At 62.5% G+C, this 23,550-nt stretch overlaps 1 protein-coding gene across 2 annotated transcripts; it reads left to right on the forward strand.

Moving 5' to 3' along the window:
* ABCB9 (ATP binding cassette subfamily B member 9) lies at nucleotides 1–23,276 on the forward strand. Of its 2 annotated transcripts, none has more exons than XM_054594365.1 (12): nucleotides 1–134; nucleotides 4,725–5,488; nucleotides 9,025–9,139; nucleotides 9,664–9,794; nucleotides 10,705–10,910; nucleotides 12,870–13,067; nucleotides 14,269–14,397; nucleotides 15,979–16,167; nucleotides 16,632–16,805; nucleotides 18,788–18,947; nucleotides 21,087–21,223; nucleotides 23,016–23,276. In XM_054594365.1, the coding sequence occupies exons 2-12, from the start codon at nucleotides 4,882–4,884 to the stop codon at nucleotides 23,274–23,276; spliced, it is 2,307 nt and encodes a 768-aa protein (XP_054450340.1). In that variant the 5' UTR covers nucleotides 1–134; nucleotides 4,725–4,881. The 2 variants fall into 2 exon arrangements, with proteins under 2 accessions (XP_054450340.1, XP_054450341.1); XM_054594366.1 differs by having other exon boundaries at nucleotides 1–122.
* Nucleotides 23,277–23,550: the final 274 nt, after the last annotated feature.

Below are 23,550 nucleotides of genomic sequence, written 5' to 3' on the forward strand. Positions count from 1 at the left end.
TGCGGAGCGGACGCCGCGGAGCGAGCGCAGCGCCGGGCGCAGTCTCCAATGAGCGACGCGGGGCCTGCGCCCCTGACGCCCGAGTCCGCTGTGCCCCCTCCTCACGACTTACCTGGTGCCAGGTAAGGTAACAGGTAAGAGCGCGGCACCTGGGATTCCCGACCCAGGTCATTTCCAGGCCCGGGTGCCAAGCGAGGCGCAGGCTGGAGGCGTCTGGGTCCCCCTGCCCCCGGGGTGCAGTAGGCATCTCCGTTGAAGGTGGGAGCCTCCTGAGAGCCTCCCCGGGCCCCGCTCCGGTACCTCCGCGTCCACGGCCGCAAGTCCTAACTCCACCCTCCCTCCCCCCGCCCCCGCTCCTGCAGCATCTCTTCCACGGCTGCAGGGTGAATGTTGCATTTTGTTTTTAACTCCTCAGGCGCTGCCACCTCTTAGAAAGTAGTGGGAATGCCTCTCGGGTAGGATTCTCGGATGGCCATCCACCCCGATCGGACTGGCTCGGCTTCTGAGGGCCCCCTCCCACCCCACCCCCACCCCGGCCCTCAAACGAGCGGGTTCGCACATCCTGAGCACCCGGGGGCCTCCTGGGCAGGCCGACCTTGGCGAACACTTACCCTCCGCCTGCCCCGTGGGCCCTTGGGCTGTCGCTGCCCAATCTCCTCCTGCATCCACCCTGGCAACAAGGCCTGGGGGCCCCCGGGCCCTCCCTGATTTCTGTGCCCCAGTTCAAACAGGGTGCCGCCTCCCCAGACCTGCCCTCTGCCCGCTATCTCTCCCCTGCTGGAGATAGGCTGGCCCGTTCCCTTCCTCAGTTGGTACAGAGGCCAGGTGACAAGAGCAGGCTTGTAGGAAGGCCACGGAGGCTCCACGGTTGCCCCACCTAGAGCCACGAGTTACCCGAAGCCACGTCCAAGTCCCAGCATGGGATGCAGTAGGCTCCGTGATGGTGCGAGTCAGGTTGGAACCACGTGGGCCAGCCCAGTCCTGGCCATGGGCCCAGAGACCCTGCAGTGACACCACCCCACACGCCTGACCTTGGTCAGCCAGTGTTCACTGAGCATTGAACGGGCCTTCCCACCAGTGGGCAGTGGCCCGCCGCGAGGGGTGACAAGTTCACTGGGTTCCGGGTGAACCGAACCACTCGGGCCCCCTGATGTCCTTCGGGACACTTTTCTTTCAGTCCTCGGGCAAGGGCCCACCCAGAGAGCGAAGCGCCGGGGGTCAGTCCTGCCTTTGCCTCCTCTCCGCATGTCAGCTTCTCCCAGCCTCTGCCCCCCATGCGTAAAGCGGGGGTGGTAACTGTGAGGGCCCCCCTCCCCGGCCCGGGCGAGGGGCCCCTGAGCTGGGAGGTGCCAGGCGCTTAGCCCATTGGCTTGCACCTAGTGACACCCCCTGAACAGTAGCAGTTGTGGGCACAATCGCAGTTGTTACTTCTTGTCCCCTGGCTGTTCCCACTTTGCCTTGCGTGCGCTGACAGCTGGAGGTGCCCCTGCCGCCATTTCCCCTACCAGGGGGAAAAGCCTTTGATAGGACCCCCGGGGGGATGGGGTCCCTTGCTAGTCCTGTGTTTGGGGTCAAGGCGAGTGCCATGTCAGACCCTGGGTGGCGTCTGCTTTGACCTCTGGCCACCACCTTGTCCTTGTCCCTTGGGTCACACATCATCCATGTGCCCACGATTTGCCCTCCAGCTGCACCTGGCTGAGTCCTCCAGGTCACGCAGGAGGAGCAGGGACATGCCTCCAGCTGTCCCATGGCTGTCTCGGCTGGTGGCCTTGTCCCCTTCGCTCTGCTGCCCAGTGACTTGAGAATAACAGAGCAGCCTGTCCCCACCGAGGGCTGTAACCCGAACCGAGCTGGAGGCTGCTCCCTGGAGCCTGGCGTGGGAGGACTCAGCACTGGGGCGCCGGGGACCCCGGTGCTGTTGCTGCTCTGTGTCCAGCTTCCTGGGTGACCCTAGAGAAGCCTCGCTGCCTCCCTGCCTGGACCTCAGTTTCCCCATCTATAAAACGTGGTTCAGATAGCCTGTGAGGCTGGAGTGCAAAATGTTGTTGACTTCAGTGAGAGAAACAACTGGGCCTCCCAGGTGGGTGGCTGTCCTTGGAGTACATGGGGCCGACAGTGCTCACAGCAGAGGGGTGTCAGAAGGAAGTCCCCCAGTGATGGCGGGGGGCATGGAGGGCTGGCCAAGCCCCTGGGCTGGTGTCTGACAGATCTGCCTCCCCTCCCACTTCAGAACCCCAGCTCCCTTCTGGGGACTGAGGGACTCCCTGTGCCCCCCACGAGGGGCGCTGAGCAGCCAACCGGCTGTGGCCTGGCCAGGCAGCCCCGTGCGGCAGCGGGCCAGCAGCACCCCCGAGCTCCGACCGCGCTCTCCCACTCACCGCCTCCCCAGACCTCTGCATTGCAGCAGACAGGAGCCGAAGTGGCTGCTCAGCCAGGGCTGGGGGGCGGAGCAAGGGCTGGCAGGGGGCGCCTGTCCCCTGTCTCCGCCTCTGCTCCCTCCGCTGTCCTTGGTCCCACTTAGCCCTGGCATCCCTCGGAGGGGCAGCTGCCAACAAGGCAACTGCCTCCCCCCGGGGACTTGAGCCTGCTGGGAGCGCTGGGGTGCAGGCAGGGCTGGGCTCAGGGGCCATGGCACCCCGGGTCCTCTCTGCTCTCAGGGTCCCCCCAGCATCCTTAGGGGAGGCCGTTTGGAAGGACTGGGACTCTAGAGTTGAGAGCACAGACTTCGGGACTCTGTGGTCTGGGTTCACATCCAGCTCTGCCACTTCTTAGCTGCGTGACCCAAGGCAGGTCACTTAACCTCGCTACGTCTCAATTTTCTCAACTCCAGAATGGTTCTTGTGCGTAGTAACACGTGTACATCACCTAGACCAGTGCCAGGCACACGTTAGCGTCCGTAAGTGTCAGCCATTGTTACTGCCCTGTTGCTGTCGTTGTTGTCGCGGTCGTCATTGTTGCTGTCAGCGGAGCCCTGTGGGGCCGACTCCGCTTCCCTTAGACAGACCTTCCCTGTCAGCGCCTGTTCTGCTGACAGGCGTTTAGCTTCGCAGTTTCGAGTCCAGACTCTGGAGCTGGACGGTTCCGATTCACATCCCAGCTCTGCTACTCACCAGCTATGGGGTCTCGGGCAAGTTAGCAACCTCTCTGAGCCTCAGTTTCTCCACCTGCTAAACAGGGGTGGTGACCGAGCACGTCTCCCAGAGCCTCCGGGAGGATTAAAGGAACTAACGTGGGTGAAGCACAAGGCACTACAAAGGGCCGGGCTCCGAGGAAGGGCCACGTTACCCACCTGCACACGGTGACCGGGCACCTGCTGGGCATCAGGCTTGAGGGACAGGTGCTGGGCTCTTTCATACGTAGGCTCAGGGCCTGGCCTGGGTCTTTGTCGGCAGAGTGATAATGGGGCACATGCTTTTGCCTTTCTGTGCCTCAGTTTCCCCAACTCAATAGGGATGTGGAAACCCCGGCCCCACGGCGTTTTGTGAGGTTTCTGTGACTGGTTTGGGCACCAGAGCTGGGGGGACAATCTCTCGGGCTGGCCTCCCTTCCAGGCTCCCAGGCCCTACGCAGCCCCCTCTCCCCCGCCCGGTGCCCCGTGCCTCGCCCCTCTGCCTGGGGACTTCAGAGCTTTGCCCGTTGTGCCAATGGGACAAGGAAGACCCCAAGAGAAAAGAATGAAACCAAGTCAGGAGGTGGCGTTCAGAGGCACATCCCAGCCCAGTCCCACTCCCAACTCCCACCTCCAGGCCCACGGTCCACGCCCCGCGGTGACCCTGCGGCTCCTGGGGTGTCCCGGGCCCTGGCTGAGTCCTGAGGGACTCATTTTGGGGGGTGCTTCAGACAAAGCAGACATGAAGCTCCAGAAAACCAGAGGGGCCTAGGGCTGGCCTAGGGGCAGGGCCAACCTGCGCTGGAGGAAAGGGTTCGGGAACTCCAGGCAGACGTGAAGACGCTGGGGCGCTCCCGGGCCTGCAGCTGCGCCCGCTTGGTCCGGAAGGGAAAGCTTTATTCGGGGAGGAGAGGACTGAGCAAACATTTAGGAAGCACCCGCTGTATGTGGCGATAACAACCAGCGGCAGTTATTATGTGCCAGGCACGGTGCCAGAGCTGATGTTCATGCTAAAACATGAAGAAACAGGTTCGGAGAAATGAACAGTAATAATAGTCGTAGCGACAACAGCGACCGTTGATCGCACCCGTGGCTTCTCGCACCTTCGTCTGCGACGTCTTCCAGGTCCCTGCCCCTCCGCTCTCTGGCCTTGTGGGGCCTCGTCAAGCCCAGCGGCACAGTCCCGCCTCAGGGCCCTGGCGCTGTCTGTTCCACCGCCCGGTGTGCTTCCCCCCACAGCCACATGGCGGACTCCCTCACCTCTCCCAGTTTTGCTCATGTGCAACCTTCACAGCCCAGTCCCCTCTGGCTGGACGCCCATTGAAAATCGCCCTCACCCCCCACCCCATGGCCCTCCATCCCCTACCCCACACTTTTCTCCCCCAGCCCTTATCTCTGACCTACTATATCACTTATCTATTCTGTTTATTCTCTGTCTCCAGCGTCACTGTGTCATCTCCGCAAGAGCAGGGATCTCTCCGTTTGTGTTCAGTTAAATCCCTAATGCAATGACAGAGTCTGGCCCACAGAGGGCGCCCCATAAATAGTCCTGGAATGAGAGGAATCTTCCCAACACCCTGGTGAAATCAGCTCTCTTGTCATTGCCATTTTACAGATGAGCAAACTGAGGCTCAGAGGTGCCAAGTGACTTGCTCGAGGCCACACAGCCAGCCCGCAGCAAACCGGAACCCCTGGCCGCGCAGACAATGGCTTTGCCCCCGTGAGTTGGAGCCTGCCCCCGCGCCTGGGGCCACCCACCGCCAGCCAGCAGGATGCAGCTGTGGAAGGCGGCGGCGGTGACCCTGGCCTTCATGAGCGCAGACATCGGCGTGACCACAGCCATCTATGTCTTCAGCCACCTCGACCGCAGCCTCCTGGAGGACATTCGCCACTTCAACATCTTCGACTCGGTGCTGGACCTCTGGGCGGCCTGCCTGTACCGCAGCTGCCTGCTGCTGGGGGCCACCATCGGCGTGGCCAAGAACAGCGCCCTGGGGCCACGGCGGCTGCGGGCCTCGTGGACGGTCATCGCCCTCGTGTGCCTCTTCGGGGGCATCTATGCCATGGTGAAGCTGCTGCTCTTCTCCGAGGTCCGCAAGCCGGTCCGGGACCCGTGGTTCTGGGCCCTCTTCGTCTGGACCTACATCTCGCTCGCAGCCTCCTTCCTCCTCTGGTGGCTGCTGTCCACGGTGCGGCCGGGCGGCAAGGCCCTGGAGCCGGGGGCTGGGGCCGAGGCCGAAGCCGAGGGCTTCCCCGGGGAGGACCAGCCCCGGCCGGAGCAGGCGTCGGGGGCCACGCTCCGGAAGCTGCTGTCCTACACCAAGCCGGACGTGGCCTTCCTTGTGGCAGCCTCCTTCTTCCTCATCATCGCGGCTCTGGGTAAGGGAGCACCCGCGGGGCCTGGTGGGCACCCAGGAGGTCCGCTTTTTAGGGCCGTGACCGCTTCTTCCCTCTTACGTTGCAGCCTTTGCTTACATGGTTCAAACACCAAATTGATACAAAAAGGCACACATGGAGACTTTCATTCCTAATTCCGCCTCTGACTACCCTGATCCCCCAGAGCTAACTATAGGAAAAGATTCCGGGAACTTCCGAGTGGACAGGAAGCCACTTTGATACATTTCTTGTATAAGTTTCCAGAGTATCCTTACGTGGCTCCAGACACATAAGGACACGTCCCTCGCCCCTTTTCTTACACCCTAGTTTGTGTCTTGCTTTTTTCACTTAACAATGTACTCTGGAATTTTCCCAATCGGTACCTTGTTCTTTCATTTGGTAGCATAATACACCACTGTGTGGTTATACCATTACTTATTTAGTAAGGCTCCTGTTGTTGGGCTCTTGGATTGTTTTGAGTCCTTTCCTCTTACGATAAACAAACTTGTCCACACACATTTCATGTAAATGTGGGTATATCTCTAGGATCAGTTCCTGGAGGCGGGATCTCCGAGTCCAAGCATTTTTGGCCATGAGTCAGAATAGACGAGAGACCATTCGAGTGTATTGTCTGGGGTAAGATTAAGTGCGGTTTCGTGAGGCGTTTGTTTCAGTCACTTGTGCCTGTGTGATGTCCAACGGATTTGTTGCTGGGGGTCCAAACAGTCCAAAAGCACCACTTTCGCCCACGGGTGGACAGGTGATGTGGCAGGGTGGAACGCCACAGGTTCTGGGGGCATCCGGGCCTGGTCCGAGCCCGGCCCTGCCGCTTCCCGGCTGTGTGACCGTGGGCGAGGGATCGAACGTCTCAGAGCTCCCCACGGAAGTGGGGGTGTTGTAAAGCCGGAACAGAGGCAGGACGAGGACACGCTCAGAGCCGGGCGCAGCATGGCGTGTGCTCAGGAATGTTGGCTGTGCTGAGCTGTTGCGCGTTTAACTGGCAGGGACAAAGTCTGGGGGCGGCCCGAGCCAGAGCGTCCTCGAGGAGGGAAGGAGGACCCCAGAGCGGGCGGGGCTGCAGCCCCTTTCCTCTCACTGCCTGCCCCCCACCCTCTCAGCTCGCCCGTGACTCCGTGTGGCTGTAAGAAAGCCGCCCGTCCGCTCTGTGTCAGACACGGCCCCTGTAAAACGGGGCAGCGAGAGCGCCGTCGCCTCGCAGGATGTGCGGGTCCGCGAGCTAATGGGGCCAGACACCTCGGCACAGAGGCGGGCTCTGAATGGGCAAACGCTTGGCCACCCGGCCGCTGGGGGCTGCCGGCGCCCCAGGACCTCGTCTCCGCGCCCGCCAGGGCCCCGGCGTCCGCTGCTGTGTGCTCAGGGGCGCAGACGTCCTAACAATACAGCTGAGCAGACGTGGGCGCACGCCGGACAGGGTCAAGGTTGGGGGCTCTGGCTCACGGTCAGGCCCTGGCTTCCCTGATGCCCTCGGGCAAGTGTGCGTGGCCCTGCTGAGCACCACCCGAAATGGGGGTTTGCTGGCTTATTGGGGGGCCTCAGTGAGATGACGCACGGTGAGATGAAGCGAGTGCTTCTGGAAGGTTAGGTGCCAGATGATGGTTGTTTAGTTTTCAGTCCACAAGCCTCCAAGAGGGTCCGGCTTTTCCTGCTACCTCATAATCTAGAGAAAAACTGCCCCCTGGGGAAAAAGGTTAGTTTTAATGTGGAGTGTCTCCTATTAATTGAAATTTCATGGCAACCCAACTCCATCAACTTGGACAAGTGATGTACTCTCTCTGAGCCTCAGTTTCCTCATCTGTAAAATGGGAAGCACAATAATCCCATGCCTGCCAGGATACTGGGAGGGGCTGGAGATCGGGAAGGGATGAGGGAGACGATGTCCGGGGCGGCACCGCTCCCTGCAGGAAGGCGTCTGGCTGTGGGGGGGCCGGCCGGGAGGCCAGCTGGCTGGAGCAGCGAGTGAGGGGCCAATGGGGGGAAGGCGGTCACAGGGCAGAGGCGACTGCTGTGAAAGCAGTCACCGGCAGGCAGGGCAGGGCCCCGCTGGCCGCTGGGAGGACTTTGACCGTCGCCCTGGATGAGACAGGAGCCACAGGACTGTTTTCATCTGAGAGGCGACAGTATCCGACTTTGGTTTCCCAGGCTCTGCTGTCCACTGGGTGGAGAGGAGGCTGATGGGAGCGAGGAGGGGAACAGAGAGGTAGCCCAGGCGAGGTCTGCCGCTTGGACCCGGGGCGGGGCAGGAGAGGCGGTGACCGTGGTCGGATTCCGGAGTTTTGAAAGTGGAGCTGGCGGGATGTGCTGGTGGACCGGAGAGTTTTGTGTGGCTCTTGTGCCGGTTGGACAAGGAGGTCTGCATAGCACCCTGCCCGTACCCAGTAAGGGCCCAGGAAACGTGTCGTGGTTGTTATTGGCATTTGCTGGAGCTTGTTGAGGTCAAAATGCGGCTGGAGCTTGCAGATGCCCTTTCCTCCCCTGACGCAGAACTTGGGCTCGGGTGGAGCTCCACAGCGGTGGCCCGGGACTCCGTCTGGCCGAGGACCATGGGGACAGGGCCGTCCAGGCTGCCACCCTGCGCAGGGTCCCTGTGCCAACGCCAGCAGAGGGCGCCAGAACCCCACAGGCGGCCTCACTGCCCCACCTGAGCCGGTCACGGGGAGCTGCCCACGAGTCATTCCCTGGCCTTGCTTGAGCGCCTACTGTGTGCGCAGCCCGAGCCAGGCTGTGGCCCGTGGAGAGAGCTGCCGTGAAAACAGGGGACCGCACCTGGTCCGACCACATTCCATCCCGTGTCCCTCATCTCCATAAGATGAGAGTGGGCATTCCGGACTTTGGGGACAGAAGGGGCAAGACCCCCCCATACCGGAAGCTGGTTTGGGCTTGAGTCCTGGCCCTTCCTCTTACTTGCTGTGTGGCCTCTGGCAAATTACTCAGCCCCTCCGAGTCCATAAATCCACCTCTGTGAAATGGGGGTGACGCCGCTTCTCCCTACCCGCCCACCCGCCCCGCCAGGATTCTTGTGAAGAAACAATCAGACCAGTGGGTAGGAAATAATCCGGCCAACTGGGAAGTGTCAGCCCAAGAGGCGCAGGTGGCCGTTGCCAGCGCGCTCGGAACGAGAAGGAAGTGAATTTGGCGTCATTCGGCCTGGGCAAACGTCACCGTCATCACAGATTGTTGGCTTCCCTCTCCTAAGTTGTGAGATGAGGTGACAACCCACTTCTGAGTCTGCATCTGCGCCGACGGCATGAAACGCTGCCCAGGCTCCGTGGCTCCCTGGCTCTGTGGCCAGGGCCTGGGAGCCACTGTTAACACTGACGCAGTCGGTGCAGAGCGACGAGCCCATGCTTCCTGTGTCCCCCTTTGAACCTCTGAAAAGTAGGGGGCTTCCTGCCGTACAGGGTGCCCCTCCCCGCCCCCGCCGTGGAGAAAAGAGGAGTTCGCTGGTGGCGCGTGGGCTTCTGGGGGCCCGGGGTGGAGGGTGGTTGCTGATGCCCCCTGAGCCCCCCATCTCCCGGCAGGAGAGACTTTCCTCCCCTACTATACTGGCCGGGCCATCGATGGCATCGTCATCCAGAAGAGCATGGAGCAGTTCAGCACGGCCGTCGTTGTCCTGTGTCTGCTGGCCCTTGGCAGGTAGCCGGCTCGTGACCCCACGCCCGCCCCCGAGGCCGACAGCAGGGGACTGAGGTCAGGGGCAGCTCCTGAGGGGACAAGGAGCCAGAGAGGCCCCAGAAGTGCCCATGGTGGACCCGCCCCTCAGCCAGTCACCATAGCAACCAACCACCAACCTGGCTCAACACAGATGTCCATTTGGCCGAGCCACACCCTCCTCCAGGATCGCCCCCTACACACACACATGCACCCTGGCCGTTTCCCAAGCAGGAAACAAGGGCCAGCCTTGTCTGCTTTCCTGCCAGGAGCAGGGTCCGGCCGGCAAAGTTGGGATTCTTGCCCCCGATAAGCACAGCCCCCTCCAGGCCCTCCCCTTGGGGGCTCCTGCTGGGCACTGAGCCCCAGGAGTGGGGTCAGGGCTGGGGTCCTGCCCGCCTCCAGCCCACGGGGGGTCCGGCCTGCCGGCGGCGGGAGGGGCAGCAGGGCTGGTCGTGGGCTGTCGGAAGGACGCCGTGCCATGTATAACATCTCTTATCTGCAATTAGCTCATTTGCCGCAGGTATTCGGGGCGGCATTTTTACCCTCATATTTGCCAGACTGAACATTCGCCTCCGAAACTGTCTCTTCCGCTCACTGGTGTCTCAGGAGACGAGCTTCTTTGACGAGAATCGTACAGGTTGGTCCTCCCGGGGCCTCGGGGAGCCCGGGGCTGGGCCCCATCGGGGTGGGCCCGCCTCACGCTGAGAAAACAGGCGGCCGTGTGTAGTCGCAGCCCCGCTGGCTTTCTCGCCGCTCGGCTCAGGATGGGCCCGTCCCAGGAGGCAACGCGGTCCTCTGAGCGGCCTGAGCCCTGGGGAGCTGGCCCGCTGCCCGAGGTTGGGGGGGAACTGCGGCCGCTGTCGGGCTCCGGCCGGGCCCCCCGAGGTCCCCGTGGTGGCAAAGGCCTTGCTTCCCACTGCCTTCTGGGAACCACAAGGGCCGGGACCACCCACGCCTGTGGCCTAAAGGGCCCAGGTCTCACGGGGAGAGTGGGGCAGGGGCGCAGGGCAGGGCAGTGCAGTATCCGGCCAAGATCCCAGGCTCTGAGATGGGCCAGCCTGGGTGCAGGGCCCGGTTCTGCCGCTCACCATCCACCCCCGGGCCTCTGTCTTCTCATCTCTGAAACGGGAGCGATAGTAGTGGCCGCCCCGTGGGCTTGGGAAGCTCTCAGCTCAGTGCCCAGCGGCTGGAAACAGGGCCTCAGCGCCTGCCTCGTCCTGCAGCCCCGATCGTTATTCCTGTACCAGGGAAGAGGGGAGTCACTGCCCACAGTGATAGGGAGGTGACCCGGCTTTGGTTCCAGCTCGGTCCCAGACCCCCCGTGTGGCACAAGTCTGAGCCCCGTCCTCTCTCCTGTGGGATCTAATGTCACGTGGCTGGTGACGAGTGTTGGGCTCGGAGAAGCCACAAGGGGACAGCTACTCTCCTCCCCTCCCCACCCCCCGGAGGCGGGGGTGGGGCCGAGCGCCCCGGTGCCTCTCGGTGGCCCCCGCCCCCGCCGCAGCAGCCCCGTTGCTGCAGCGGGAGCTGAGCTGCCTGTGTTCCAGGGGACCTCATCTCCCGCCTCACCTCGGACACCACCATGGTCAGCGACCTGGTCTCCCAGAACATCAACATCTTCCTGCGGAACATGGTCAAGGTCACGGGCGTGGTGGTCTTCATGTTCAGCCTCTCGTGGCAGCTCTCCTTGGTCACCTTCATGGGCTTCCCCATCATCATGATGGTGTCCGACATCTACGGCAAGTACTACAAGGTAGGCTCGCCTGGCGCTGCTGGGCCCTGGGACCCCTCGGAAGGGACTCGGCCCCGGGGGCCGGCGAAGGCCTTGTCAGTCAATGAATAGTCATTGAGCACCCAGATGCGGGATGAGACAGGTGGCGCTCCTGCCCTCAGGGGGCTTACATGCTAGCAGGAGGGGGGAGGATGTCACAGCAATGACAAAAATAACAACAGCCACACATAATGCAGTAAAAGGTAAGCCCCAAGGAGACGGAAGGGAGGAGGAGACTGATTGGGGGCAGTTGTGGCTTTAAACAGACCTTTCTGGGAAGGTGACATTTGAGTGGCGAGTCATCTCCGGGAAGCACGTTCCAGCAGGGGCACAGCCCGTGCAAAGGCCCTGGGGCGGGAGCGTGCGCCGGAGGAGCCTCCGAGGGGCTGGTGCAGTGAGCGAGGGGACAGGAAGGGAAATGAGGGCAGGGAGGTGACGGGCCAGGTGGCACAAGCCCCTGTGAGAACTTGGGTGTTCGCTCTGCGTGAGGTTTGCTCTCTTTCTGTAGAGCATGTGTTCATGGGGTGGGGAAGGGGGGGTGAGCGTGGGCGCCGCGGGCAAGGCCCTCACCCAGGATGCAGGTACAGGCAGGCTGCTGCCCCCGCCCCCCGCAGGCAGCTCACAGCACGGCCTGAACCAGGCTCCTGCTTGCCGCTGAGCCCTCAGGGACCCAGGCTGGTTGGGACAGCCACAGAGCCCTCCCCGAGGCCCGCGGGGCGGGCTCCCGGAGCAGAGGCTGTAGGAGCCCTTGGCACCTGGGACCTGCGGCCGGCTCCTGAAGGCCTCCACTCCCCACCAGCCACGTGTCGCTTTCTGGCAGAGCCCAACCCCCCCAGGGGGCCCTCTTGCCCGCCTGCCGTCCTGGGCCACAGCCCCCCTGTTTTCGTCCCGAGTAGAAACAGTAAATACATCAGTTGGCACTGGAGCCTGCTCCCTTCCTGCGCTCCGCACCCCACCCTTCCTGCCTTCCTGCCAGCCCACCCCCTGGGATGGGGCAGGAAACCCTGCGCCCCGCCACCCCCCCACCCCCACCTCTGTGCACACCTCCGGCCCCGCCTCACGTTCAGCCCCAAGTCCAGCCAGGCGGGGCCTCTTCGCATACCTGGAAGTGCTGACTGTGGCCGAGTCATGGCCACAAGCCACACACCGCCCACAGCCAGACATGACTCAGGCACGGCCGGGCCCCCAGGTGCTGAGCACACTGCGTACTTTTAATGGCTGGGCGTGACTCAAAGGTCAGGCCTGGCCCTTTGGGCAGCCTCCCTGGCTGGTTGGCGAACCTCCGTGCGGTGACTCCTGCAAAGCCCGGGGTGCGCTGCCAGGGTGCTGCCCTGGGGGTCAGGCCTGTGGAGCCGTGTCCCAGCCGTCCCCAGAGACACCCCACGGTCCGGGCAGGTGTCATCGCCTGTGCCCTCCGCCACCTCCTGGAGCTTGGCTGGGAGTCCCGCAGCCTCGGCGCCGACCCTCGGCTCCCGCTGACGTACGGCGTGTGGGCGACGTAAACGGCGCCCTCACAGGGGTGGCTCCGGGGCAGTGGGCAACCCGGACACCGTCCAGGCGCCCCTGCGCTGACATGCGTGCCCGGCAGGTGTGGAGCCCCCTTTTCCGAAAGGATCGCCCAACACCGCACGGCCAGGCAGGACCCGCTCTGAGTGCGGGCGATGAGCTCGTGGTCAGCCCCTGTCCCTCGGGAGCAGGGGCCTGGGGAGCTTGTCCCCAGCACCCCGCTAAAGCCTGTCCTCGCAGCCCATCCAGTCAAGCCGGAAGGAGAGCAGGGAGAGAGGGGCCTGGGTCCCACCCTTTTGTCCCTGGAACTCCCCGCACAGAGGGCGCCATCCACGGGGAGAGAAGCGCAGAGGGGCCTGGGGGCTCAGGGAGACAGCGAGGCCGCCCGTGTGGGGCCTTGTCCTTCTTGCCCCATTCCTGCCCCCCGCCCCGCAGAGGCTCTCCAAGGAGGTCCAGAACGCCCTGGCCAGGGCCAGCAACACGGCTGAGGAGACCATCAGCGCCATGAAGACCGTCCGGAGCTTCGCCAACGAGGAGGAGGAGGCGGAGGTGTACTCGCGGAAGCTGCAGCAGGTGTACAAGCTGAACAGGAAGGAGGCGGCCGCCTACACGTACTACGTCTGGGGCAGTGGGGTACGTGCCCCTGGCCCCGGGCGGGCCCCGCCGTGGCGGGGTTGGGGGGCGTCACGAAGACGGGGGTCCTTGCTCCGGAACACTGGCCAGGGCCCTGCACGCGGGCGTTGGCCGGCTGCACTCGGCCTCGCTCTCTCCCCGCTCTGCTCTCTGCGTGTGTGCGGAGAGGCCTTCCGGGGAAAAAAACGCAGCCTCCAGGTGAACGTCCCCACACGGCCTCTGCTGTCCCTACGCGTGGGGTCCAGCAGGAGCTCTCTCCCCAGCTGGGGGCGCCTGCTGCCAAGGTGGGAGTCGCCCCGAGGCCGCTGCTGGCAGGCCCTAGGCCACCCCCACACGGGCCCAGTCAGAGGCTCCCCTCCAGGGTTGGGGGGTGAGCCAGCCCCTCCCTGGAGGATGCGAGCGCTTGGACCCGGTCTTGTCTGCTGGCCACATCTGGGAGGTGGGCTCCTGGGGAAGCAGCTTGGCTGGGAAACGGAGGGTTTGGCGTTTAGGGGAAGGAGGAGCTGGTGGTCTACAGGGGAACCAGGGGACAGGCCGCTATCAAAAGTGCCCAGGCAGGAAGGAGAAGGGGCCTGAAGTCCGGCCAAGCTAGCCTGTCAGCAGTCTGTCCGCCAGCAGGGTGCCTTTTGGGCTTGGGGCGGGGGGGGGGGGTCGGGGGGGCCCGGAACGAGCTGCCCTGGATGCTGTTCCCACCCTTCCCGCAGAAATTCCCCCAGGCGCTGGAGGGGGCGGCACACAAGGGTCCCCGGACAGCCCTTTATGGAGCCTGGTGCGGCGAGGAAACCCAGACCTCGCAGCCCGGCTCCGCCTGGCTCGCGGTGCGCCCTCAGCCAGTGGGCGCGGCCTGTCTGACCCACAGTCTTTCCCGTGAGGAAAGGGACACACAGCTCCCGCGGGGCTTCACGGAGGGCGTGGGGTCCGCTGTGTGTGCCGAGCCGAACAAAGAAAGCCTTGCTCTCAGCCAAGCCCCTGGCCGCTCCCGCGGGGACCTTTGCAGGGAAAACTCCACGCGGGGGCGGGGGCAGGGGCGGGGGCGGGGGTGGGGGTGACAGGCAGGCGCCAGCCTGTGGGAGGAAGGCCCGCAGCTGCCCCGCCGGCCCCGCCAACCCCGCCGCCCGCGCCGCCCCCGCCGCCCTGCAGCCCAGAGGACCAGGTGCGGGCCGAGCCGCCGTGCCCAATGCCTGCCTGCCTCTGTCCCCAGCTCACGCTGCTGGTGGTCCAGGTCAGCATCCTCTACTACGGCGGCCACCTCGTCATCTCCGGGCAGATGACCAGCGGCAACCTCATCTCCTTCATTATCTACGAGTTCGTCCTGGGAGACTGCATGGAGGTGAGGGGCTGGCTTGGGGCCGGGGTTCCGGGGAGAGAGAAGGGGATGGGGAACAGGGTTCTAAACGGCTGCTCCAGGGAACGAGGGATGTGGGACCTCCTTCTAAAGTCGGTAGGGGCGAGAGCACCATAGTACCCATACCGATAATACAACCAGCAAGTGACAGCAACAAAGATTATTCCAGAAAATGCTCACAAGATGGTGAACACACAACGCAATATACAGATGATGTAGCATAGAACTGTACACCTGAAACCTGTATAATTTTATTAACCAACGTCCCCCCAATAATTTCAATAAATAAATGCTCATAAGAGGCCAGGGCATCGCGGAGGAGCCCCCAAAAAGGAAAACCAGAGGCCTCAGGGCTGCCCCCGTTTCTCGGAAGATGAAACAGAGGCTCAGAGACATCAGGCGCCTTGACCTCCACCTTTGTGGGGACCCGGGTCCAAAGGCAGGCACGGCTGCCCCTGTCCGAACCCGCTTCGACACAAAGGCTGTTCTAGGTCGTGTCTTCCCTTGGGGCCCACCAGCAGCGCCTGAGGCAGGGGCCAGGGCACTTGTGCCCCCACCGTGGGGACGGGGGTTCGGATCCTCCGCCCCGCCCCTGCTGGCCCTCAGGCGCGGCGGGGGGTGCCTCTGTGACCTCGGCAACAACGCTGCAGACCCACCTGCAGGTTGTTAAATCTCCACATTGTGCGTGTGGATTTGTAAATGCGCAAGGACAAGGCTGGAACGATGGAGAGCCGTGGTCGGCCCGGGGGTGCGGGGCCTGAAGGGCAATTTCTGCGCTTCATGATCATCATCATCACCATCACACCTTGATATTAAGGGTGATAGTCACAGCTGCGGGGCGCGGGGGGCTCACGCGGTGCTCAGCACCGTCCGCGCAGAACCATGGCCCTGGGCGCAGCATTGCCTGCCTCGCTTCGCCCACCCAGTCGCGGCACCAGGGCCTGGCCTGGGAGCCAGGCGTGCCCCTGCCGGCTGTGCTGCCTGCAGGGAGCCACCTGAACCCTCCGTGCCTCAGTTTCCTCATCAGCAAAGAGTAGGCAATGACAGAGCTACCTGGCAGCATAGCCAAAGTGCTCCGTAAAATGCATTGCCATTATTATTCACATTTATATCGTGCTTTCTTTTTTTTTTTTTTTTTTGCCCAAGGAGATGTATAGTATAAATGAAGACCCATTATTATTTTTTTTAATTGGAATGATCCAGCACCAGCAGTGGAGGGAGGAAGGCCGCATCCCTGTTCCGCCACATCCTGGCGGGCCCCTTTAGCTTCCCTGTGCGTCCGGTTCCTCCTCTGGGGCTGATAGCACCCGCCCCGCTGGGCGGCCCTGCGGCTTAGCTCTGCCGACCACGAGGCCTTGGCTCCTCGGTCTCAGGGTTTATGACTGCTGTCCTCGTTTTTCATTATTGTCATGACCTGGCAGGTGGGGCCCCAGCAGCCTCCCGCGGCCCCCAGAGCTGACGCTGCGTCCTTGCTCTTCCTGCAACCCCTTCATCTCCTGGCACCTCGGGCGGGGGCGTCCCGGGAGCTGGGTGTCGGTGGGACAGGAACTGTCTCCTCCCCCACAGTCCGTGGGCTCTGTCTACAGCGGCCTGATGCAAGGAGTGGGGGCGGCCGAGAAGGTGTTCGAGTTCATTGATCGGCAGCCAACCATGGTGCACGATGGGGACTTGGCCCCGGACCACGTGGAGGGCCGTGTGGACTTTGAGAACGTGACCTTCACCTACCGCACTCGACCCCACACCAAAGTCCTGCAGGTGAGAGGGGTGCTTGAGACCTGTCCATCCTTTCCCTCCTCCCGTCTCTCATGCCTCCCACGCCAGGCCAGGGCAGTGCAGCCAGGAATACACAAGACAGGCCCCGCAAGTATGCAGTTGGGCTGTAGCTGGAGGAGGCTGATTGTTAACAGAAGGGTGGCATGGTAGCAGTCACCTGCAGAGATGCTCTAACAGTCAAGGAGGGCTTCTTGGAGGAGGTGACATTTGCGCTGACACCTGAACCAGGAGCAGGAGCCAATCAGGCGGCTTTCGGCAGACTATTCCTGGCAGAGGAAACAAGTATGAAAGTGCTGCCAGGTCCTAGAAAGGACAGCATTCCGGAAGCTAGCAGTGCCCGGCCGCGACAAGGGGTCACGGGGGGGCCTGGGAAGGGTGCCGGCCTGGGCCTGGGGCCAGAGCATCGGAGCCGGCGGCCCCACGCCGTGTCTGCACGTTCCTTGCAGAACGTCTCCTTCAGCCTGTCCCCAGGAAAGGTGACAGCGCTCGTGGGGCCCTCGGGCAGCGGGAAGAGCTCCTGCGTCAACATCCTAGAGAACTTCTACCCGCTGGAGGGCGGCCGCGTGCTGCTGGACGGGAAGCCCATCAGCGCCTATGACCACAAGTTCCTGCACCGAGCGGTAGGTGCCGCGCCTTCGCTGCTGCCCCTCCGCCCTCTCTCTGTCCCAGCTTCACTCTCGGGAGCCCCAGGGGGCACAGAGATGAGCCTCCGGTACCCACACGGCTCAAAAATAGTCACCGACGGAACACCTCTCAGCGCGAGAAGTAGAAGCAACACCTTGCCCACCTTTTACGCTCCCCGTGGTCTTGCTTTTCTCTCGCTTCACCGCGCCGGGGCCTCCTGCACGGCACAGCCATGTCCTGCCTGGGTTTGAGCTTCAGGCGGGAACCACGCCGGGCGTGCTTGCCTGTGTCTTGCTCCCCGCTCGACATTATTTGTGAGCCGTCAGCGTGAAGCCGCGGTTGTAGTTCCCTCGTCGTCCCGCCTGGTCGGTAACTCACCGTGTAAACATGTCATGCTCTGTTCTGCCTCCTGCTCTTAATGGGTATTTGGGCCGTTTCCTGGCGTTTGCGGACTCCAGCCGCTCCGACGTGGCCAGTCCCTGTTCCCCGGGGCGCGGAGGCGGAGCCCCGGCGTCAGTGGTTATGGCCACCAGGCTGGGCTGACCGCTGCGCGGCCCACGCGCGGCGGGTGAGCGTTCCCGTGACTCCACAGTGACGCCACCTCCGGTGCTTAAAGGAGGCTATTACAACCATGCGGTGTTGGGTGATTTTCAGAAAAGGGGCCTCCACCCACATCAGCGCAGGGACGCCCGGACGCGTTCAGGTTGCCCGCTGCCCCAGGGCCACCCGCTGTGAAGGGCGCCGTTTAGATCACCCCCACGCAGCAAACCAGCGGGAGCCTGAGAGTCGGGGCAGCGGCTCCCTGGAGAGTCCTGGCGGGGGGTAGAGGCCACGGGCTGTGGACCCCGCCCACCCAGGCGCCCGTGGCCTGGGCCGGTGGCCGAGAAGTGGTCTCAGGTGCGTGCCCCCAGGCTGCGGCCCCGCTGCGCTGTGTGAGGGCCCCGGCGTCCCGGGCAGCGCCGTTCGCGTGCGCGGCTGCTTCCCATCCTCGACGGCGGCTGGTGGCGGCCCTGAACGGTTGGTTGCCCGCTGAGGTGCACAGGGAGCTCATCACAGTGTTGGTGCTCCCCTGACTACGGAAGACGTGAAGCGCCTTCCCACCAGGGTGTTGGCCACGTGGATTTCCTCCTTGACTACCTTTCCTTTCATTTAGATTTAAAACCTTCATTTTCATAAACCCAAAGCAATGAAGCACAGCAATCTAGCCATACTCCCCAAAAACTTCTCATGAAGCGGTGGGCGCCCCTTCCGCCCCTCCTTTTGAGTCCCGCCCCGTGGGGGCCTCCCCTCCGGTTTAGCCGCCCCTCTGGCCCGTATTCTGTCTTTATATACACCTGCCACTGCGTAAAGACACATAGATAGTTTTTTAAAGAAAAATAGAACCATGCTCCTGTGTGTGTGGCAATTTGACTTTGTGGAGGCGCGGCGGTTATTTAACCGATCCCCAACTTACGGGCAACCAGATAACAGTGATGACGATGCTGCTGTTGGCCTCGTTCCAATGCTGTGCTCCCTGCTCTCGCTTTTGGCGGCCAAATTTCCCACAACTAGGACACTATTTGACGGCTCCTTTAAATTGCTGCCCTAGAAGGGAGGCAGGCTTTTGTGGCCGGGCTGTGCGGTCCCCTCCTGCCTCCTGGCGAGAACGGGATCCCTCGCAGAGAGATCCTCCCCCTTCCCTTTCCCTCTTTTTTCTCCAGGGCAGGGCAGACTGCAGGCTGTCCCAGAGGACACGGTGGTGGGTGTCACAGCCCCAGCCTGCTGGTGGGGATGGCCGAGGGCCTGTGAGGGACGGGGCCTCCTCCCCTGGGGGGAAGGAAGCACGGCAGCGGAGCGCGGCGGCCCCAGGTGCACCGGGATCAGACGCCAGGCCTGAGGCCCCCGGTGTCCGCCGGGCAGGGGCCGGCGAGGGTCCTGGGGACAGCTGGCTGGACACCGGCTCCCAGCCGCTCACGCCGCCTCCCCCGCCGCCCCGCAGGTCTCCCTTGTGAGCCAGGAGCCGGTGCTCTTCGCCCGCTCCATCACCGACAACATCGCCTACGGCCTGCCCGCTGTGCCCTTCGAGGCGGTGGTGGAGGCCGCGCAGAAGGCCAACGCCCATGGCTTCATCATGGAGCTGCAGGACGGTTACAACACAGGTACCCACGCCATCCCCCCGGCCCCCAGACGGGCCCTCTGCCCGCCCACCCTTCCTAGGACAGCGAAAACCCCGCCCAGGTGCGATATGCACCACGTGAACGGAACCACTTCCCAGCGAGCCCTTCAGTGGCATTCAGTACATTCACGATGCTGTGTGGCTGCCTCTCCAGTCCCAAACAGTCTTATTGGAAAGCAATATATATGTAGGACATTAATTAATTAGCTACCTAATTATGCATTAATACAATAATAGTTTAGTTTAATACATTGAACAATAGAATAATTTATGTTCTATATTACATTTAATATACTTTAAATTGCCAGCTCTGGAAAGGGGGCCATCCACATGTTTCAAACTGTATATAAAATAATATACAACGAAACCTTTATTCTGTCCCTTTCTCTACCCCCGGTTTCCTCCTGCCCCACCAAAAACTTCTTTTACTAGTTCCTTACGTGTCCTTTTGGAGTTTCTTTATGCAAATATAAAGGCCTGTGTTTATTTCCTCCCACCCTTTTCCAGGAAGGAGACAGCTCCTTACATTCTGCACCTGGTGTGTTCAACTTAACACAGTGCCCTATGACCTTCTCCTTGGCGCCTAGAGAGCTGCCTTGTCGCTCTGGGGGAGGGGGGGTGTGCGCGCGCACGCACGGGTGTGCAGTAGAAGCGTTCCCCGCGTCCGCTGACGCGGCCGTGTGACTTTTATCCGTGTGGTGTGGTTGTGGTGTGTCATATCGAGCGGCTCGCAGGTACTGAACTACCCTTCAACCCTGCAGTAAACCCCACTTCATGACGGCGTGTCACCCTTTTGAACATGGTTTGCTATTATTCTGTCGAGAATTTCTGCATCTGTGTTAATTCGGGAAATTGGCCTGCAGTTTCCTTTTGCTGTATCTTTGGTTTTGGCTGGTGCGGTAGAATGAGGTTGGCAGCACAGCTTCCTCTTCAGGCTTTTGGAATTGCCTGAGAAGGCTGGGTGTTGGCTCTTCTCTAAAGGTTTGGTAGAATTCACCTGGGAAGCCTTCCGGTCCTGGCCTTCTCTCAGCTGGGAGTGTTTTGATTGTTGCTTCAATTCCATTGCTGGTAATCAGTTCACACTTTCTGTTTCTCCCCGGTTCAGTTTTGGAAGGGTCTATGATTCTAGACATGCATCCATTCCTTCTAGGCTGTGTAATTTGTTGTCACATTGTTTGCAGTGTTCTTTTTAAAAATGTACTGTGTACTGGGTCCAGGTTGTTTGTGCTGTTCTCTAATGACCCTTTGTTGTTCTCTGACATCAGCTGTAACTTCTCTTCCATTTCTGATTCTGTATTTGCGCTTGCTCTCTTTTTTGTTCACAGGTCTGGCTAAAGGTTTATCGATTTTGTTTATCTTCAAAGAACTAGCTCTTAGTTTCATTGATCTTTCCTATTTTTTTTTTAGTCTTTGTTTTGTTTCCACTCTGATATTTATTATTTCCTTCCTTCTGCTTGCTTTGGATTTTGTTTTGTTTTTTTAACAGCTACATGGTATCCCAGCACACAAGTTTTATAATAATTTACTTAATAAGTAATTCCTTTGGTTTCCTGTTGAACATCTGCATAGGTATTTGGTCCTTGTTATTTTTTGCAACACTCGCTCAGTGAGGGGCCAGAGCCTGTGCCTGCATGGCTGTGCGCGGGGAGTTCATCTGCAGGGAACTCAGAGGCGGGTTGGCTGGCGCAGGGCTGAGAGTTTGCGGTCGGGGTCCACAGACCCCGAGGCGCGTGCCCTGCAGCCCGTGCCCGGGAGCACAGGGGTCACGCCCACGCACATGCCCCAGAAGATGGGGCGCCCGTCTCCCCACACCCCCACCAGCACGGCATGTTGTCAAACATTTGGGGTTTTACCAAATCAAAGGGTAAAAATGATTATCTTGGTTCCAACTGCATGGAGCCGTAATTTGCCTGCCTCTCGTGGACAGGGAGGGAGAGCGGCCTTTGGTGAGTTTCGAAACTGCTGGCAGTCCCAGCCGGCGGCGCCCCTGACCACACTTCTCCCGGAGAGCACCGTCCCCGTGGCAGCAGGGAAAGTGGGGGAGGGGGCCTCGTGCGCGCCCGCAGGGCTGCCTGGCCTCACCCCCGACCCCGCTCCCCTGCCCCTGCCCCTGTGCCCGCAGAGACGGGGGAGAAGGGCGCCCAGCTGTCGGGCGGCCAGAAGCAGCGGGTGGCCATGGCCCGGGCTCTCGTGCGGAACCCGCCGGTCCTCATCCTGGACGAAGCCACCAGCGCTCTGGACGCAGAGAGCGAGTACCTGGTGAGTGGCGGGTGGCGGGGCGATGGGCAGGGCTTGGGGATGGCCGGGGGCTTCCCCGGACCGTCAGCTTCCTCGACGGGGGCGCTTTGGTTTGAGGGTCCAGTCCTGTGCTTGTCCCTCGTCTCTCTGGATCCGTGTGCTCCTCGCGGGCGCCGGGGCCACAGCGGCGGACTGGGCAGCCAGACGGAGGCCCCCGTCCCCATGGGGTCTCCACCTCAGGGGGCAAGACGGACACTAAACAAGGACACGAGCACGGGTTCTACCTGCGGCCCCCGCTCCGTCGAAAGTGCAGCAGTCGTGTGACAGAGATATCAAGGGGGTCACCACGGGCACCAAGAAACAGCTGGACGTCAGCTGGCGCTGCAGGGTCAGGCCGGACTCAGTGACCGCTGTCCTTAGGGAGGAGCCGGGCTCAGGGGGACCCCACCAGCGGCCGTTTAAGTCAGGAGCCTGTCCTCCTGCGGAGACCAGGACAGAGCCCTGCCCACCCTGACGAGGACACATTCCGGGAGGGTTCTTGGGGCTGAGGCAGGCCCTCTTGTTTCAGGGCGCTGCCGTGCCATCTCCAAGGGACAGAGGAAGGGTTTGCGGGTACAAGTCCTTCCGGGCAAGTGCTCAGAGCGCGGGCTGCCGGGTGTTTGCTGGGGCGAGCAGCCAGGCCTCCCGGCTGCGCTGACGCTGCGGGGGCGGGGGCGTCCTGGGCCCAGGGCCGTGTGCTGGGGAAGCCCTCCGGAGCGCGGCCGCCTCTCGGCGCCAGCGGGGGACGGAGGCGCAGGGGCCCGGAGTCCGCAGTGAGCACCGACCAACAGAACCCAGGTCACAGAACCAGGGTCGTCAGGTGCCACATGAGCCAAGCCCCGGGAGGAAGGAGGGAGCTGCGGGGCACTCTGGGGTGCGGGCAGCAAGTGCAGAGGCCCGGGGCAGGTTCCGAGGGCCAGTGTGCCTGGAGGTCAGGCGAGGACAGAGCCAGAGGGACACGCGCGTGCTTCGGGCCCTCGTCAAGAGTTGGGCTTCCAAAAAAATGAATAGATTTAATTGTTCAGAGCATTTTTTGGTTTAGAGAAAAGTGCAGAAAGGACAGAGAATTCCTGTTTAGCCCCCTTTCCACCCATAAGCAGTCCTCCTTGTTGTTAACATCTCCCAAGATCGTGGTGCATTTGTTACACCTGACGATCCGAGGCGGCTGCATTGTTACTGACTGCGGCCTGGTTCCACGTCAGATGTCACTGCTGTGCTGTGCACTCTGTGGTTTTTGACAAATGGAGAGTGTCATGCATCTGCCACCAGCCCTAAGCCTCCCTGGGGTGTTTGGTTTTATCCTAAGTGGGACAGGAAGCCATCGGGGGACAGGAGGCGGGACTGATGAAACAGCTTTGAGCCCACGTGGGGAGTGGAAGGGGGAGCTGGGCGGGAAGGCGGCAGAGGTGGGGCGACGGGGCAGAGCGAGGTGCGGGGGAGGGGCGCCGCAGGGCTCGCCAGGAGCTGGATCTGGGCCACCGGGAGAATGAGGAGCGGGGGCGGAGACGTGAGCGTCAGGGCTGGGGGCGACCGCTGACCGAGGCCAGAGGTGACGGGCCAGAGCCCAGCTGCCGGCCCCTGAGCGCTGCCCCTGCCGCCGGGCGCCGCCCCCGTGGACAGAGGCCCAGGCCGCAGGCCGCGGGAGCCCTGGCCTCGCCAGCGAGGGGCCGAGCGCGGAACGGCAGGAGGAGGCGCAGAGCCGAGCCAACGGGGCGGGCGGGGGTGGCTGCTGCTGCGGCGGCGCCACACGAGCCGGCTCCTCCTGTCCCCGCAGATCCAGCAGGCCATCCACGGCCGCCTGCAGACGCGCACGGTGCTCATCATTGCGCACCGGCTGAGCACGGTGGAGCGGGCGCACCTCATCGTCGTGCTGGACAAGGGCCGCGTGGTGCAGCAGGGCACCCACCAGCAGCTGCTGGCCCAGGGCGGCCTCTACGCCAGGCTGGTGCAGCGGCAGATGCTGGGGCTCGAGCCCGCCCTGGACTGCGCCGCCGGCCACAACGCGCCGCCAGGCGATGGCTGTGGCAAGGCCTGACCGTCGGCCCGGCGCCTCCTGGGGCGAGGCCCCCGCGCCCGCCCGGCAGAAGCACCCACGGAGGCGGCCCAGGCCCACGGCCGGGAGGGCGGCCCGCACGTCCCCCGTGTGCTGCTCCCTGCATCCTGCCCTGGCTCCCGTCCCGTCCCCCCCCCCCACCCTGGCGGCCGTGGCTGCCCCTCCAGCCCGGGCAGGGGAGACGCCGCGGGGTGCTCCCTCTGGTCTCCCGGGGCTTCCGAGCAAAGGTATTGTCACCTTTTTAAACTAAGATCTT

The sequence above is a fragment of the Pteronotus mesoamericanus genome, unplaced genomic scaffold, assembly GCF_021234165.1.
Source record: "Pteronotus mesoamericanus isolate MK-2021 breed Mesoamerican mustached bat unplaced genomic scaffold, CSHL_Meso_final scaffold_507, whole genome shotgun sequence".
NCBI classification, from domain to species: Eukaryota; Metazoa; Chordata; class Mammalia; order Chiroptera; family Mormoopidae; genus Pteronotus; species Pteronotus mesoamericanus.

Coding starts and splice junctions, on each gene's coding strand:
- ABCB9 (XM_054594365.1), top strand. CDS start 4,882: ATGCAGCTGTGGAAGGCGGCGGCGGTGACCCTGGCCTTCATGAGCGCA. Junction 9,795..10,704: donor CTTTGACGAGAATCGTACAG/GTTGGTCCTCCC, acceptor CCTGTGTTCCAG/GGGACCTCATCTCCCGCCTC. Junction 10,911..12,869: donor TCTACGGCAAGTACTACAAG/GTAGGCTCGCCT, acceptor CCCGCCCCGCAG/AGGCTCTCCAAGGAGGTCCA.